This window comes from Nelumbo lutea, chromosome 4, assembly GCF_056320005.1.
Source record: "Nelumbo lutea isolate HS-2025 chromosome 4, American lotus-T2T, whole genome shotgun sequence".
In the NCBI taxonomy this organism is placed as follows: domain Eukaryota; kingdom Viridiplantae; phylum Streptophyta; class Magnoliopsida; order Proteales; family Nelumbonaceae; genus Nelumbo; species Nelumbo lutea.
This window is the reverse complement of record NC_142687.1, coordinates 32,082,458-32,100,963: the sequence shown is the minus strand read 5'-3', so window position 1 is coordinate 32,100,963 and position 18,506 is coordinate 32,082,458. Positions and strand designations below refer to the sequence as shown.

General features: G+C 41.8%; 1 protein-coding gene across 1 annotated transcript; it reads right to left on the bottom strand.

Annotated features, from left to right (window-relative positions):
• Positions 1 to 1,740: 1,740 nt before the first annotated feature.
• On the bottom strand, positions 1,741 to 18,090 carry LOC148855018 (GDSL esterase/lipase At5g03980-like). Its single transcript, XM_088984873.1, has 8 exons — positions 17,913 to 18,090; positions 4,302 to 4,401; positions 4,125 to 4,202; positions 3,554 to 3,771; positions 2,741 to 2,953; positions 2,489 to 2,637; positions 2,112 to 2,382; positions 1,741 to 1,994 (listed from the first exon to the last, which is right to left on the bottom strand). Exons 1-8 carry the CDS (start codon positions 18,088 to 18,090, stop codon positions 1,777 to 1,779), a joined length of 1,425 nt encoding a protein of 474 aa, XP_088840999.1. The 3' UTR covers positions 1,741 to 1,776.
• Between the last annotated feature and the right edge of the window lie 416 nt (positions 18,091 to 18,506).

The following is an 18,506-nucleotide window of genomic DNA, read 5'->3' as shown; positions in this document are numbered from 1 at the left end:
AATATACCTGAAAGATTCGGAACACTTAAAGCTTGCCTAGGTCCTTAAATCTGCTCATTTAACTTGTGTTTGTCTTAGAGGATGAAGGGCTATAAGTACTCGGGAGCTCTGACATTTCATAGAAAGGTCGTCTATTTTCAAGTGATGTTGATAGTGTAGTTCTTCCTGTTGATGCTTGTGGAGGGGATGGTGCTCTGGCTATTGCAAGAAGAACAACAAATAAGGTAAAGTGACGAAATTAGATCATTTTTCCTCTTTACATGGTTTGTGAGCTGTCTGTCTGAACTAAACATCAATGGTAGACGAATCTGAATCTTTTCTTTCTTCATAGAAAAGGAAAACGTTTGCATCTGTGCTCTGATTACAAGAAAGAGGTAAACTTAAACCAGTTATGTTACAGCTTCTGATAATTTCTGATGAGAACCAAATAGTTCTGGATGATACACCTGATAAACTTGGTATTAAAGTGATATGTGTCATCTTTTACTTGTATTTCAATTGTGAAACTTTTTTCTTTCCCTTACATTTGATCACCTAAGCATTCGGGTATATGAAAGAAGGATGAATGTAATCTGCAGGTCAAAGTTTCAAACTACCGGAAAGCTATAGGTGTCATTGCAGCTCACAAGGCTGGGGTAGACCCAAAGTCACTCCGGATAAATGGAAAAAAATCAAGTTAGCTATTCTGTTGTACCTTCTTATAATGGCTATTTAGCTTGAAGTGCAGTTTGTGTTTCTTGATCAATTCTATTTTTTAATCATGCAAATTTTCCATATACTACACAATTTTTTTGTAACCATTTCTTACAGTCAGAAGGCACTTTTTTTTTCTTTTCTTTTTTTTCGGCAAGTCATGATTACTGTACAGTTTCTTATGGAAGGTTCATTACAAATTTAATTCTGAAATAGAGACTTATGCTTTTTTGAATGAATGTTCATTGATTCCTATCCAAAACCTACTCACTTCTTAACCAAGAAACCCTGAATCCTATATCTGGATTTAAAAATTTGCTTTTTAGCTCCCCTTTGTAAAATTCCACAACTCACAAGCAACCTGTCCAAACTAACTTAAAGAACAGCCAAATAAAGGGCTCTCTGTCAGGGATGAAGCTTGCTACTAAAACTTGAAAGATTCCTAGGTGGTGGTGTAAACAACCAATCAAATCTTCCCTGGCGTTAGATTTTTCAAAGTTTGGATTTGGATTTGTACTGAAAGGGTGATTTCTTGACATCCAAATTTGTGGTCTCTGATCTAATGTCACAACTCTCAATTACCTAGTGCAACTCCATGAGCCAAGAATCTAGCATATATTTGCACCAGTGCTTTTAAAAACCAGCAGGACTGGGACCAAGGGTTTAAACATTAAAACTGGTTCAGTGGTTTGATGGAACCCATCCAGACTGTTCGTTAAACTGAAAAACCAATTGAACTGCATTCAAAAACAGTAACGGTTTCAGCCTTTCAGGACTGGCTTTTAAGACCTTGTTTAACACTTCACTCTTTACACTACTTTTATATTACAATGCAAACAGACGAAACCATACCAATATAGGGTAAAATGAATCCAATATAATGCAAAACTCTGACTTTGATGTCAAATACAGATGAAATTAACTGGGCCAAATAAATGTTCATTGGCTGCCTTACAAGATTAAAAACAAAAAGAAAACAAGAAAACAAGAAAGATAAAACACTAGACCCAAACTGAGGAACCAAACAATTGAATTAGTAATCTCTTTCTAATCAAGCTTAGTGACTATTGCACCAAAACAGATTCAAATATGACATTGGATTTCTGGCATTATGCTGTGCATGAGGAAATCTGCCATGTACTTGTAAGCTTTCTCTGTCAAATGGACACCATCCCAACTCACACGTGTTTCTGGGTCAGGACAAACTGGAACCCCAGGAGCTCCACACATCTTAGTCAGATCAAAGTTGTAGTCTCCTCCAGTTCCACAGCAGGCTTTCTGTAGAGATTTCTCTTCAAATCCTGTACTCCAAGATAAAGAGATATGGAATGAGGAAAAAGGGATTGATAATTGGTTTTTAATTTTCCTATCAAGATACAGAATGATTGTTTGGCCATAGAAGATGAAAGAAAATTTACCAAGAGGAGCATGGCTAAGTACCCACAGAAGGGCTGTGTAGTAGTCAGCATATACAATAGTGACATCAGGGTACTCCTTCCTCAGCTGTTTCAAGGCTCTTTGGAGGTTGTTGTTGTGAATCATTGCCAAGTCATTCAAGCCTTTCAGGCAATTGAGTTCATCATAAGCTGCTGGGTCGTCGCTTCTAAAAGCTGTGAGATAAATTGGCATGCATCCTATTGGGAAATTCCCTGGAACAATCACTGTCCGCGCACCATGATCTATCACTTTCTGCAACATGAGAGGATGAAGCTTGAGCAATAGTATTTCAACTATGTAAAAACTAATCAAACAAAACATAAAATGGAAATGTTGAGGAGGTAGACAAGGGACTTACTCTAGCAACATCCTTGATTTTCTGGACGATATAAGGCACATAACTCTGAATCTCTCCTATGGTTTTTCCTTGAAAGAATGCATAGTTGTAGTCATTCTCTCCAATCTCTCCCACTAGAAATAAGGCTCTTTCAAGCTTGTGGGCACACTCTAAACAAAGATCAAAGAAGAAGGTCAATTCAATAACTGAAATTGAGAATCGTAACTGTATTGCAATTGAGATAACTTAAATCAAGTGTTCAATGTGACAAACCTGTACTGGTGTAACAGATGGATTTTAGATGGTCTTTGAACCAGCCAAGTTGGACTGAGAGAGAACTGTTGGTGACTGGAGGTATAATTTTGTTTTTTGCAAGGGAGGATGTGTCAAGTGCTGTAGACCCAGCCACTGCAAAGTTCACTCCATGACTGAAGTCGGCATCCCTTGCCAAGTAAGGGTTAAGAAAAGGGAGATGGAGGGCCGAAGCTTCAATACATACAAAGAAGAAATAGATACAGAATTAGAATTTTATTGGATTGCTGATGATCGTCATGACCAATGGAAACTCTGTCTTTTTAATCAAGAGAGAAAGAGAGAGAGATTATTGTAAAGAACAATGAAAAATCTAATAAAAAAAGATGACATGGAGATCAAAACAGAAAAGGACCAGTCCAGTAGTCCGGACCACCTGCAACCAAAACCGGGCCTGACCCAATCAGCAACCCTGCTTACCCTTGCCAATCCAGTTCTAACTTATATAAACTAGGTCGATCCGCCAGATGGCTTCTTGGGTTTTGAAAGTTTGAAACCACTAGCCAAGCGAGTATCATGAGACTGTTATTATTTTCTCCATTAATTATTGATGAAGCAAAACATAAACCAGGAAGGAAATGAATAACAAAACGAACCCAATAAACAAATTTCAAAAATAATAGAGAAATCAAAAATCAACATCGTTTATATCCAAAAGAAACTAAAAAGAATGAAAAAGAAAGTTGTGAATGAAGAACTAAAAAGAAAATATGAGATGGTAGACAACAATGCTGTATCAATAAAAAGAGATTTTTAAATATAAAGAATAATTACCAAAGAAATCAACCATAAGAAGGCCATTAGAGCAACGACCAGTAGGCTTTTTGAAGAAAGTTTCACCGTAAGGAAGCCTAGCGAATGCAGTAGAAGTGCCGATTGGAGCTTCACGAATCAGATTACCAGTATCTGATATAGAGTCTCCCAGTTGATATATGGCATCAAAGGAGCAAACCTTTGAGTGAGCAGAAATAGCAAGTGGAAGAAGGAAACAACTAATAATAAATATCTAAAACAGAGACAGCATCGACTTCTTGTTGATGGCCATTGTGGGATGAAGGAGAAGAAATAAACAGAACGGCACAACTATTGATAATCGCTAGCAGAGGCTTATACTTGTGAGAGTAATGGTGCGTATGTAGAGGCTCTATTAATTTATAGAGATGAAGAGAAAGAACAACGTGGTGTTACGTTATTTCTGTTGTAGTAGGAAACTGAATTTGTTATGAGTCAATACAAGAATGGAGTTGAATCTACTAGTACTAATGCTAGTAGGTGTATTACGCCCGACAAGGATCAAAAACACGGGTTGGGTCTTGGGTTGGGTCATTTGATCCAAAACGCCAACCTTATAGTTGGGTTATAACCGTAAGGACTCTGGAGTGGAGGAGAGTTTTGTTTCTGTTCAAAAACGCGGCCAAGCCTCCTAATCAGAAAAATAAAAGGATTATTTGCCAACAAAAATCAGAAAAAACAATTAAATAAAATCAGAAAAAGGCGGTGCAATGGGAACATCTCCCCATACATGAAATCAGAAAAAAAGGCGGTGGTGTGTCTCACGTCACTCTCGCTCTTTTTCAATCGTTGGAATCGATGCCGTTGTTCCAGAAAACGGTGATACAGTGCTACATCGAAAAAAACGGTGATACAGGAAACGTTAATATATTTGAAATCATTTTTTTATAAAAAATAGTATTTTAAGTCATGCTTCAAAAATCGAGAAGGCATGGTTTGGAGCAACATCGAATTTGGCGTTTTATTATATTACAGCTCGTTGTTGCCAATGAGTACATGACATGATAGTGACGTGGACTTCCTATAATGGGTATTAGTGTTGAAAACAGATATAGAGCATTGGTACTAAACAGAAAAGTGTTATTATTGCTCAAGGAAATATCTAACCTGGGAGCAACGTTTCTAAACAGCCACCATTTTTTGAGAAAACGGTACTTCCAACCCACACATCAACACTGCATCTGCAACACCATGCCAAACATATACTAGAATGTCATAAATATTTTTGTTCTCATTTGTTCATGAATTCACCACATTAAAAAAAAAAAAAAAAAAAAAAAAAAAAAAAAAAAACAGTAACAAAGGCCCCTTGAACTTTAGCATTAGATATGACCCCCAACCGTTAATTCGCCTAATGGAAGGTGTTTTTTTTATCAAAATAGCCTCTATTAAGTATATGTTTGATTCCATTTATATTTATTGAATAAACATTTATTGACAGTGCCGCATAAGCGCCCTATTAGCAAATGACTCATTAATTGCATTTACATGTATTGAAGTTTGTAAAAGTAAACTTCAGTTTCTATGCACCTCTCCTGTTTTAGGAAGCTTCTTTTTGGAGCTTTCCTGAAACGGGTAAGCATTTATCAACATTTTGTTGATGTGGTGCCTAATGGTGCATATATATCATAAATGCCTTCATTAATGGTTTTTCTTAGTTTTGTAGCCACATAAATATAAAACATTTATTCAATAAACGTAAACAGATCCAAACACCCTACAAGTCAAGGAGCGTGAAATGATTTTTCAAAATGACCAAAATGGGCATTCCACACCCAATTATCTATTATTCAAATATTTTTGCAATTTTAGCCTACACCGTGGTTAAAAAGGTTTCAACCTTTCTTCTTCCTCACTGCAGTAGACAAGGTTTCAGTACGTATGATTAACTTCCAGTCTTTGAAAGGATAGAATTGTTAGAGCAATTAGTAAAAGGATACTTTTGGGATTTAGAAAATTTTGAAACAGCACAATTAAAATCTTTTTCAAAATTAACTAACAGAAGCTAACGGAGAGGGTCTTTATCCAATGACTAAATTTCAGGGAGGCCTTTGTCGCAAATTAAAGTTAAGGGGTCTTTGTCACTGATCCATGGTATAGGGGGGTCCTTATAATTTACCCAAAACAGAAACATGATGTTAAACTCTGTTTTTTTGTTTTCAAAGGGAAAACAAGTTGGTTTTATTTAAAAAACACTACATATTTTTTGAACCAACAAAATATTGGTTTTTAAAAACAAAAACAAACATTTTAGTATGGAAAATATATGATTTTTGGATCATGTTTTTTAAATTCAATAACATCTTTTTCGGTTTCAGTTTTGAAAATAGAAAATACATACACAACAAGAACATGCTTTTTATGTTTTTGTTTTAATTAGAAACAATTTGTTTTCAAACAAGATGGTTTTGATTTGGTTTTAAAACCGACAACAAGAAAGCAATACATGCGGTAGAACACCCCCTTTAAAAGGTAGAATTGAGAATGAGATAATTAGGTAATAGGATAGTAATTGAAGTTTCTTGAGTCCACGTTCAATTAAGATAATTAAAAATATGAGAGGTTTTAACTGTGATAGTGCCGACTAGCTCAGTTGGTAATCTGTGACTGATTGTATGGATTATTTTGAAAAAATATCACCGAAGCTTCAAAAGTTTCAGGCCTCTTATCTCTCTTATGAAGCTTCAAAAGTTTCATAAAGATCCAGGAAGCTTCGAGTTCTCAAAAGTCGCACATTGGGTTTGAGGTCATCTCAAGCGAGTCTCCGTCTCTCCTGGCGTCGCATGCTGAATCTTCCTGATTCATAAAGATCTCGCGTGCTGAAGCTTCCTAATTCATAAAGATCTCCCATGCTGAAGCTTCCTGATTCAGAAACTGGAAAACTCGAAGCTTCTTGGATCTGGAAACCAACTTGCATTCTTTACACCACGTGTGCTGTAAGATCTGTTTTTCCTCTTCAGTCTTCCCCTCTCCAACAACATCGAATCCAGGGAGAAACGAAAAAAAGAGAGAGAACCTCAAACCCGATGCGGTGCGATGCTCAGCTTCAAGAGAACGGTGTCATTGCAATTCTTGAATAGTAACTGTGAAGAAGAATGCGCCTGTGCCCTACTCCGCCTCTCGCATGATCAGTGTATTGAGACAAATAAGAAGCAGACGAAGACAATGAACAGTGTCATTGCCCTTGATATATTTTTAAAAAATTACTCAATTTTAGTTATTTTATAAAAATATTACTTTTTATTAATATTCAATGCAAAAAGTTGCCCTTTATCTGCAAGAAACCCTTAAAACTTCCCCTATTCTTTCAAAAATTAGTTAAGGTACTCCTAGGTTTCCTAATAATGGACAAAATCATTATACATAAACAGAAAGAGTGAAATGATGATTTTAACCTTCCCTTAACTGAAGAGCAAACAAATTAAAAATATGAAAAAATGACATAGTTTTACACTTATAGCTTTAAGTGAGCTGAATGGGTTAAAATGCCCATTTTCTATTTGAGCCTCAAAACAGAAATTTCATTGCCATGGAGAAAACCAATCGGATAAGGTGACCACTACAAATCCTAGACAAGATTTTTGGCATTTAAATCGTAAATAGGAAACTAAAGAGGGTTCAGGTGCTAATTTTTTGCAAGGAACCCTATGCCTTAGTTTATTTTAGTCTAGGTGAAAACATTTTCAAACTAATGTGTCCTAAACCTTTGTTGTAGTCTATTAAGTTTTAATTTACCTTGTATTTGTGATGCACTAGTAATAGGATGCAAAGTAGGTAATAGTTCTCTATATGAGCATATGGCTAGGGGTGAAAAACTTGAGAAAACTAATTGAACATGGTTCTCCATGAGAGGATGGTTGTGTTAAATTCTGAGTGGTTGTAATAAGGATAGATGTAATATACATCCAAAGTACCCTCTAATGTTCAATCTCAGACAATTGTAAACCCGATTTTGGACAAGATGAATTAGCTATATTTAATACATTATTTGTCCATTTCAGATGCATATATCCATTAAACCTTTTAGTAGTGTATCTCAAATTGTTAACTTTCATACAAATTAATGGAAAACACAAAAACAAATTGTAAGTACATGGACATCGAGATGAGGATTGTGATGATATAGAGGGGATTACCAAAGTACTTATGATGAGTGTTATGCTTATCAACGAATTTGACGAGCAAACACGGTTGCAGACCTCTACGATATGTTTGAGAGCCACCCCAAGGGGACAAATGAGACCATTCATCTTGCAATGTCCCTCACACATTGCCCGCAATCAACTGAGGCTCCAACGGCCAGAGCCTGCCTCATGCTCAACTGCGTTGAGAGACGACGATTCACCTCGTCACAATAGGCCATGTCAGCAAGACATGCAACATCCCAAAGCATTATTTCCAACACATGATTGTGAGTAGGCGCAAAAGGGCTGTAGTAGGATATGTACCACGTAAGAATCGTAAAGGAAAGGGAATCCCAATCTCAAAACATCCTCACTGCACACATGGTGAAACTCTGATGAAGTTTACCCACTATGCACCCAGAAATAATTGTGATCCACCTTCCTTTACTAGACCCTGTTTCCCCTTTGCACTTAAACCTCCCTTATTTCCATAGACCCTCGGTCATCCTCTGTCCTTCAATGAGACTGACACCTCTTGCCTTACCACCCTACCTACACAAATCTTTTTAAAGATCAAAGCAAACAAACCTTAACCGCCTCTATAATAACCTAAGTTTATTTAGTTAGCTGCCTACTTGAAAATTCACGTAGTCGATCCCATATAATTGGGATAAGGCCTTGGTTGATCCAATTCATTCATTCAAATAATGAATAAAGGCTTGCCTAGTGCCAACTATTTCAGTTTAAAGTTATACTAATGACATAGTAAAGATAAATCTTTAACTTAGTCACCTCCGTGCATAATATACGAAAAAGCAACCAAGAGTTTAATAAACCAACAAAGGTCCACCCTACTCATCCTAGCAATGGAAAAACCAAGTAACTAGTACTACAAGTAAACCTATTCATGGGCCATGTATCCAGACACGTTGAGCAAACTTTTAAGCCCACGGGCTTGAGATCTGAACACTGGGTTTGACTATTTTTGGGGCTGCCTAGCTCAAGCCTAAGTTTGACTTGATAATTGTATATACATTATAAAATTATAATATTGCGTAATAATAATATTAAAAGCAGAAAATGTATTTCATAATTAACTTAGTCATGTCTATGCAGAAAATATGATAAAGCAACCAATAGTTTAACAAACCAACAAAGGTTCAACCAAGTTTGTCTCGGAAATGGAAAGCCAAGTAACTAGTATTACAAGTAGACTTGTTCATGGGCCAAGTGCCTTGACGGGATGGCCTAGCCTGGCCCATTCTGTGTCGGGCTTAGACAAACTTTTAAGCCCACAAGCTCAAACTCTAAACATCGGGTCCAACTATTTTTTGGGCCAGGCTTGGCTTCTCCCAAATAAGCCCAGTCCGAACCCAAGCATGAGTTGATAATATATATGCATAATAAAAAAATATAATATATGTAATAATAATATTAGTAGCAGAAAATGTATTATATAATATTCTATATATATTATATAATATATATGAGACATCATATAATATATAATATTTTATTAATAATATAATATATCATAAAAACATCAATCTTGGGCTTTCGCCTTTATATAGGGCTAGGCTCATGCTCAAGATCTAGGCCCAATGGTCAGGCTGGGCTTGGGCCTTGTCATTTTCTAGTGATAAAGGGCAAAGCCCTACCTGAACCTAGTTTGTAAATAGGTCTAATTACAAGTACATTCACAAAACAAATCACGAATCTTCAATGTGCAATTTTTGTATACAATTCAACACATTGTCACACAATTGAGACATACCACCAAATTTGTCCTTGGATTGCACTATTGATTAAATATCTTCTAATGTATCTTTAGGGCATTTGAGCTTGGTTGTAGAAGATATAGATGTTTCTCCTTTGATGAATTCTCTTGATGCGCCATGTTCCTCTAGCTTATGTATCCATGTGAAGAATTTACATCAACCTTCCTCTTATGTTATCAAAACATGGCACTGTTATATAGGATATATTTAAGTAAACAATACATATTAGTTCATATATTACCTCAGGCTTGGCATAAACGTCGAAGCATTAACTATATGACCTATATATGAAAACACTCGAAAAACTCCAAGTCAACATGGACACAACTTCGCCTCATTTGTCCATAAGAAGAAATTATGACTAATATCCCTATTATACTACATCAATCAAACAATGATTATATTAGTTCCAATTCGTTTTTTACTATCAAATTGCACATGTAAATACTCATAAAAACCACTTACATAATAAGGGCATGCATAATACCTGATGAAGAAAGATTTGGCCCGACCTCTCTATTATGTGACACGTGGCAGAAACAACAGCTCGGCAAAAGGGGCCAAGCTTAGGCGGGAACAAGGGGACATACTTCGCCGAACTGACCCTTGTAACAGTTCGAGATACAATTTGCTGAACTGACCCACCTTGTAACAGCTCGAGATACACTTCGTCGAACTGACCCACTTTGTAATAGCTCGTGATACACTTCGCCGAACTGACCCACCTTGTAACAGCTCGGGATACACTTCGCCGAACTGACCCACCTTGTAACAGTTCGGGATACACCTCGCCGAACTGACCTGCCCTATAGATACCTCCGAGCTCAAGACCGCCTCGCTCAGCACTTCGCATCACCTTCTGGGCACCAAAACCAAACAAGTCGTACCATGCCTGACACTAGGGAAGTCTGTGCCCAAGGGCGCCACGCCTGAATGACTTGGGATCTGACGTTTGGCAGCAGCACCCTAAACGGACACCTGCCACCGCCACTGACACCGCCATCTCCAGTTAGACGGTTAGGCAGTGGCGGTTCTATCTCAGTAGAAAGGACGACGGCCGAATTGACAAGCACAAGGGTAATCATACCCGATCTGACAAGGGCCTCGGGACGAGTACACGAAGTGACTATAATAGCCCCCTGCCCTCCGACAACGGAGGTATGCAAACTTTGTGCTATCTGGTATTACCTTGCTTTTGAAGGATTCTAACTTGAGCTTCGGAGCCTCTACACCGGGTTCCCCCCGGAGCTTTCCCATCTCCTCCGTTTCAGGTTCCCTGTTACCCCGTTCGGAAGCAAGGCAGCGGACAGCTAAGACCAGCCAGATCGCGCTCCATCAATTGGCGCCGTATGTGGGATACGCTTCAAAAAGCCTCCCTCCAAACTTCGATAACCCCTTTTTCTTCAAAAAACCCAACACTCATGGCCTCCTCCAGCAACACCGGACGTGGCACGGAGACAAATGCCACCGGGGAGCAACTTCAGGTCCCCGTAGTGTGCGTTGGACAGTTCACCATCCCCCTTTCGGCGGATGGGATCCCCATCTTGAACGCGCCACAAGCAGTGGCACCCGTAAACCCTCCTACCACAAGCGTCCCCTTTCCTCTCCCCATTGAGACAACCTTCACTGAACCAGCTGTCATCCCCCTGGCAGCTAGCCAAAACCGATTGGAGGACCTGATGCAGTGCATGCGGGCAATGCAAGCCCAAATGCAACAGTTCCAGCAACACCAGCTTCACCAGCACCAAGTGCTGCACAACATCTCCCAGTATCACTATCAACAGCAGTTCCCCCAACTGCCACTGAACCAACCACTACTTCCACCACGCCACCCCGTTCCGAGGCCGGTCAAGGCCTCCCCGCAGGATGGGAGCCCCCGTTAGGCGAAGGCCTCCGGCCCCAGAACCACCCCAACAGCCAGGCCTCGTCCCCAGGCCGAAGAAAGAAAAATGTCATCCCCGCCTCGCAACCCGCAGGCGGGTCGGGAACCTCGCCCGCGAGGTCGGCACCCCGGTGCTCCAAGCCCGAGCTCCCGCTCACCGAAAACCGATTCAGCTCCCTGGCGGCAGACTACCAGCATTCCGGGCCCATCGAGCTCGGTAACACGGAGGCCAGCAGCGCCAGCACAAGGCCCGCTCAACGGCGAAGGCGCCGGCGAAGTCGCCAAACCGCCACCCGCGCCTTGTCGGAATTCAGAGGCAAAGACACGAGCTCGAACGAGGTAGGGGCTGCCCCGGCTCTCTCCGTTCCTTCCCCCCTCGCATCGGAACTCCTGGCGGTCCCCTTACCCAGAGACTTCAAGCTCCCACCTCTGGACAAGTACGACGGGTCCTTCGACCCCAACGACCACGTTGACGCCTTTCAGTCGCAAATGCACCTCGCCAGGGCCAGCGAATCGTGCATGTGCGTGGCCTTTACCACCACCCTCAAGGGGGTAGCCCGCACTTGGTACAGGAACCTGGCCCCCGGGTCGATAAAGTGTTGGGCCCAGTTCGTGCAAGTCTTCACCACACACTTCGTCACCAGCCGACGGTGCCCCAAAATAGAGGAAAGCATCTTCGGAGTGGTCCAAAGAGAAGGAGAATTTATTCGGGGCTACATCAAGCGGTTCAACGAAGCATGCTTGCAGATACCGTAGTTGGACCCCGCAATGCAGCTCGCGGCGGCCAAAAGAGGGGTGACGCACAAAGAATTCAAATGGCACATGGTGGCCAACCAGCCCGCGACCGTGGTCGAATTCCTCAAACTCGCAGATAAGTTCATGAGGACAGAGGAAGAAATCAACCAACGAACCGAAGGCGGGAACGAGAAAAGAAAGAGAGAAGGCGAGCTCTCCAACCCGGTGAATAGAAAAAACCCGACCCGGGAGCCGAAGCTGAACCAGTCCTTCCGGGCCTCCCTAGCAGTTCGGACGGACTACACGCCGTTAAACACGAGGCGGACAGAGATCTTAATGACGATCAAAGACGCTCCGTATGTTAAGTGGCCACCTCGCCTAAAGGGGCCAAACCGGTCTAGCATCTGACCTCGGCGGGAGGTAGACGCCAAACTGCCCGAAGTGACTCGACATATTGGTTCGTAGTCCTCAAACTCCACCTAAGGATCACTGAGGCAGTCTGGGGACACGGCTCGGTTGGTGGAACCTACATCGGCCCTACTCGAAGAATCGTCTGAGCTATCAAAGCTAGACATTGGGGAAAAGATGAATTCAAGAAAGTACTCACCGGAAAGTTTGAAGAAAAACCAAAGAACCGTGAAGACTGTATAACCAGCCTTGACGCGAGCTGGAAAAGACTTGGACGCGAGCTGAAAGGTTGGATGCGAACTCAGTAGACAAACCGCAGAAGTGACAAAACAACCGGGGTCCCCCACTATTTATAGCTACAGTAACCAAGAATCGACCGTGCAGACCGAAGACGATCCGACGGCCCACGTTCTTACCGACTGCACAAACCTTAAGGTCGAGACGTGATTGGCGCACGTCTTTCCCAAAAAAGCGAAACGTCAGCGCACATCTTTTTGAAACCGACGTCGCTTCGACACGCGCCTTTTCGAAACTGACGCGTTGCACGTCTCTCTGACACTCGCCCGCGCACGTACAACAGTGGTGCGCCTTTTTGAATGACCCGTTGTCACGTCCCAGCGACGCGAATTGGTTTGAAATTTAAAACGCGCGGTCACAACCACCAGCGTTCTTGAGTAAGCACGTTTCCAGCCTTCTCGGAAACCGAAAGAACCCTAGCAAAAGCGTCTCGTGCAGTGAAGGTTCGAAGGACGGGACAAATCCACCAGCTACCTCGCGAAAACTCTCCGCACCATGGCAAGACCCCCGGCGCAAGGAGTGGGGGGCAATTGATGAAGGAAGATTTGGCCCGACCTCTCTATTATGTGAAACGTGGCAGAAACAACAGCTCGGCAAAAGGGGCCAAGCCTAGGCGGGAACAAGGGGACACACTTCGCCGAACTGACCCTTGTAACAGCTCGGGATACACTTCGCCGAACTGACCCACCTTGTAACAGCTCGGGATACACTTTGCCGAACTGACCCACTTTGTAACAGCTCGTGATACACTTCGCCGAACTGACCCACCTTGTAACAGCTTGGGATACACTTCGCCGAACTGACCCACCTTGTAACAGTTCGGGATACACCTCGCCGAACTGAACTGCCCTATAGATACTTCCGAGCTCAAGACCGCCTCGCTCAGCACTTCGCATCACCTTCTGGGCACCAAAACCAAACAAGTCGGACCATGCCTGACACTAGGGAAGTCTGTGCCCGAGGGCGCCACGCCTGACTGACTTGGGATCTGACGTTTGGCAGCAGCACCCTAAACGGCCACCTGCCACCGCCTCTACACCGGGTTCCCCCCGGAGCTTTCCCATCTCCTCCGTTTCAGGTTCCCTGTTACCCCGTTCGGAAGCAAGGCAGCGGACAGCTAAGACCAGCCGGATCGCGCTCCATCAATACCCATTTATTATTCTTCAACTTTCCATTTGCAAACTCTAAGGTGATGCATTCTCCATATCCACATGGGCACATAATCTTCATAACTAACGCTTGATTTGATCTAAGGGAGAAAGAATTGATTTACAAATATTAGATTCGAAGAGAAACGTGTAAAACAAAAGTTAATTGTTATTTTAAACATTTCAAGGCAGGATAGGCAGAGTAGGTGAGCTAAGCAGGGCAAGTGAATGGGTTGGGCATGGTAGGCGGGATGGAGAGTTAGGAAGCGGGTAGGGCACGCTGTGTGCATTAGGCATTGGCAGGGTATGCTGTGGTGCATAGGTTGGGTGGGAAATCAGGAAGCGGGATCTGCTCCTCACAAATGGGCGCCTCACAGGCACATCCACCCTGCATTGAGAATATCTCACATGAATAATAACTAATAAGTATGGGAGATGTTTTCAATACATAATAGGATGTGCCTGTGAGATGCCAGGTGTGAGGAGCAGATCCGGTCTTGGCAATCAGGCATTTGGTCATACAAAGTGCAATGCAATGTTTTGAACCTATTCTTCCTCGCTCACAAAGGCATGTGCAATTGTAGCCCTACATTTTAACTCGCGTTGTTTTTTGTACTTGATAATCCAGTTAACGAGCATTGCCCACCTTGAATTAGTCTTAACTAGCTTCTTCTTTCCACTCTCAATCGGATCCAATGGTAGGGAACTTCCGTAGTTCCCTTGGACTATGAAACACACCCAATCAGTCCATTTGGAAAGAGTAAGTTTCTGAAGCTTGGTTATTTATTGGGTTTGCTATAGACCTAGTTCCAGACTCGATGAAGGGAAACTATCACTCCTTAAGTATTTGTTAACAAACATACCTTGTTTTAAGGGGCCAAAGAGTATTTTCCACCGCGAAAGGGTACTTTAGGAATTTAAAAAAATATACATATCACGTAGCATTGCAGAAAGAGTAAATGCTTCGCTTCATGTCCCGAGTTTTTTTCTTGAGATTTTCACTTAATTTCATAAAATTGAACTGAATCTTAATATATTACTCAATGACGAACTGAAATATCTGTAGTCTGAGGTTCTCTGTTGGATTCCTTATTTTTTACTTCATAACCATTTTTCAAGAGTTTTGCACCATGTGTAGCAGAGTATATTGTGCATTTTAATAGAGAAGAGACAAAGTATGTGTTTGGTTCTGTGAGCATTTTAGATGGTATGATTCTTAGATAAATGATTAATTGAAAAACATTACTATAAACGTTTATTGTTTTTGTTGATTGGTTTGAGAATTTTATGGGCATTTCAAGTAACACCCCATAAAGCTATCTTCCACCTCAGTTTACAATGCTCAAAGGTAAGCATTTTATTTCAATAATTTAATATTGGGGCATTGGGACAAATTAGAATTTGAAGTTTCTCCCAATGCCTTATGCACATAAACCTAAGCATTTCTGTTTTTTAATGTTTATTTGATAAACATTGAAACCAAGCAGTGGTTACATGCACAATTAAGGCCAATACCTAAATGGCACTGATAATGTGGCACTTTTCCAATAAACGTCCACATAACCAAACATAAGACCTCTAGAGTAGATCAAAAGGGCTCAACATGCTTGCTATTTTGCTGACCATATCCAAGACCCAAGAGGCATTGTGGTGAGTTCAAATCTACGCCCCAGTGGCACCCCCAATGTGAGTATCTACTCCTCACATTTGGGCGCCTCAAATGCGCATGCATTGGGAACATCTCCCATCCATAATAACTTATAAGTACGCTCATGCATGATAGGATGTGCGTGTGAGGCCGCCAACTATCCTTCCACACGCGTGGAGCTAATGGGACGGCCGTTATCTCTCGCCTGTGCAACCCTGCACTCTTCCGATTTGGTCATCTCCGGCACCGGCGATGGTTCCAGCAGATATACAGGAGGTACGAACACGACCCTCTCACCCCATCTCTCTCTCATCTTTTATTTTTAATTTTTTTTCAATACAAAACAAAGACGGATGGATCACCGGCGACCACCCAACCCTTACCCAACTCATACAACTAGTAGAGCAATGAAATGAATCAACTTTTGTCTCTTTTGTAATTCAGTTTGCAATTACCAAATCTCTCTCTCATCTCCTGTAGAAGCACTTGATCTGATACCATTTCTTACGGTTTCCATACATCTCTGTTGGTAAGTTCTTGCACAACTAGAGAAACTCCTCAAAATTTGCCCTGGCAGGATGGACCATAGCCCAGTTGGAAGACCAGGGAGCAGCAATTCCAACTCCGCTTCTTCAGCTAACCTCGTGCATGAAAAGAAATTGACACTATTTGTCCTTCGCCTTGCAACTCTTGAAAAAGCGGCCAATGGAGCGGGAGCCTTAGCTTTCATCAGGGCAACTGTTGTTCTTCTGGGTGGTTTTGCTATCAAACTAGGCAAAATGGATTTCTGGTTCGTCACCGCTATTCTCTTAATCGAGGGAACTAGGATTTTCAGCCGAAGTCATGAGCTTGAATGGCAACATCAGCCTACCAGGTGGATAGTAGATGTTGGGAAATATAGCTTCAGGCACTGAAATCTAGGTCCCACTTCTTTGTTCGAGCTGTAAAAGCGATTTTCTATCCAATTACTTCAATCGGGCTATAGATCCAACACAACCGACAGGTGAAAGAGAGCTTCAATACGGCAAGACCCAACAATCGGGTTGTGCAGAAGTTCCCATCATGGATATGGGCAACATTAGATGTCCCCTTGCTTCTCCATGCAGGATGGGTGTTTCTGTTGCGAAACATCAGTAAGCTACTCTATTGGCTTTAGCTTTTATAAGCCACAACGTGCATGAGTCTTTCCCTGTTGAGGCTTATTCAGTAGGATTGCGGTGACTTTAGTGATGATCTTGACAAAAACCAAAAGCCTACTTCGAATATTTTCTATCGATTGGAATTGGCTGAAGATCTACTGTTTCTAATGGAGAAAGCTTTTGAGAGTAGAAGGTCATCTAGTGTAAGATTTTGGAAGAGGTGAACAGGGAGTGGGAGTTAGATAATTTGGAGTGGTTTCGATCGGATCGGGTGGTCTCCGGTGATCCTTTCGTCTGTTTTTTATTGGAAAAAAAGTTTGAAAATAAATGATGTGAGAGAGAGATATGAGATGAGAGGGACGGGTTCGTACTTCCGATATATCGGAAGCGGGAGTCCGGATCTGCCCCTCAGGCGCCTCGCAAGTTCTTCAGAAAACGTGAGGACGCCACGTGTCCAAAAAAAATCATGTGAGTTGCATACACGAGTGAAAAGCCTTAATTGCCGTTAGTCACCATTCCGTTAGCCCCTCCCCTATCGAGTATTCCTCCGCAAGTCTTATTTCTGATTTCCCGTTCTTTCCTTTTAAGCCCCTGGTAAACCCTAGCGCCCTCCACCGGTTGTAATGTTTTCTCCGGCGGACGGTGATTTCACCGACAATAATATGAAGTCTCCTTGTGATCAAAGACCAAACCGAGACTGACAACTCTGTTGATTTCTCTTTTCCTTCCTAAACTCTAATCCCTGTTCCTTTTCACCAAGGACCCAAACTAATATATAGCAAAGCTGCGATTCCTCGTCGTCGTTGTCTTTTGTCTCCACCATGTCACAAGCCTACGATTCTAACTTGCTCGGTTCTCTGTCTATTCCATCGTCCGTTCGATCGAGATTTATGTACTGATAGATAGCAAAGCTAACAACGACGGATTTTCTTTTTAAATAAAAAATAAAAAAAATCTCATATCTCTTTTCTCAAGCACATCATTTCCTTCCTCCCCGCATCGAACCAATCATTTACAATCCCAAAGTCCCAACTTGACCAAGCTTTCTATTACTACTATTTCTCGATTGCTTCGCCAAATTCAACGTTTGCTCGGAACACCAGTCCTAATTTTCCTTCTGAAACTCCTCCTACTTGTCTTGTAATTCTATGGTTCAGCTCTTCAAATCCAGGTCTTGTGGACCTGGACGGATATCAGTGTTGGAGTCGTCTCCTCCGACTCCGTCATTATATCTGACTGAGAACGAAGACGAAGAAGGAGAGGAAGATGATGACGGTGACGATAACTTTTCCAATCCAATATCCACTCCGTTGATAATTCCTGCAGGGAGAGAGGGGGAGGTTCCAGAGATGAGCGTCATCATTTCCCTATTCTGGAAATTTTGCTAGCGGCGTTAAAGAAGTCGTTGGTGACATGTAGCATGGAGAGGGAGGATATTTGTGCCATGGATATTAGCTAGCCTACCAATGTCAGGCATGTCTCCCACCTTACTTTCGATCGCTACAATGGCATTTTCGGTTTGCCCGTTGAGTTCGAGACCGATGTCCCTTCTAGGGTCCCCAGTGCCAGGTTTCACTCTCGTACTCTATGCCTCTATTTGTTTGCTTCTTATGCTCAAACTCTGCATCTTCTCTTTACAAAAATCCTAAAGTTATAAGTGCGGTGATAAACATTCCATGCTTTTGGTTTATTGTTTCGTCATATTCCAGTAGTTTTTGCCAAAATATTTCCGAACTCTGTAATTTCTCCTTTCTTCCGGGTAGAGTTGTCGGTCTC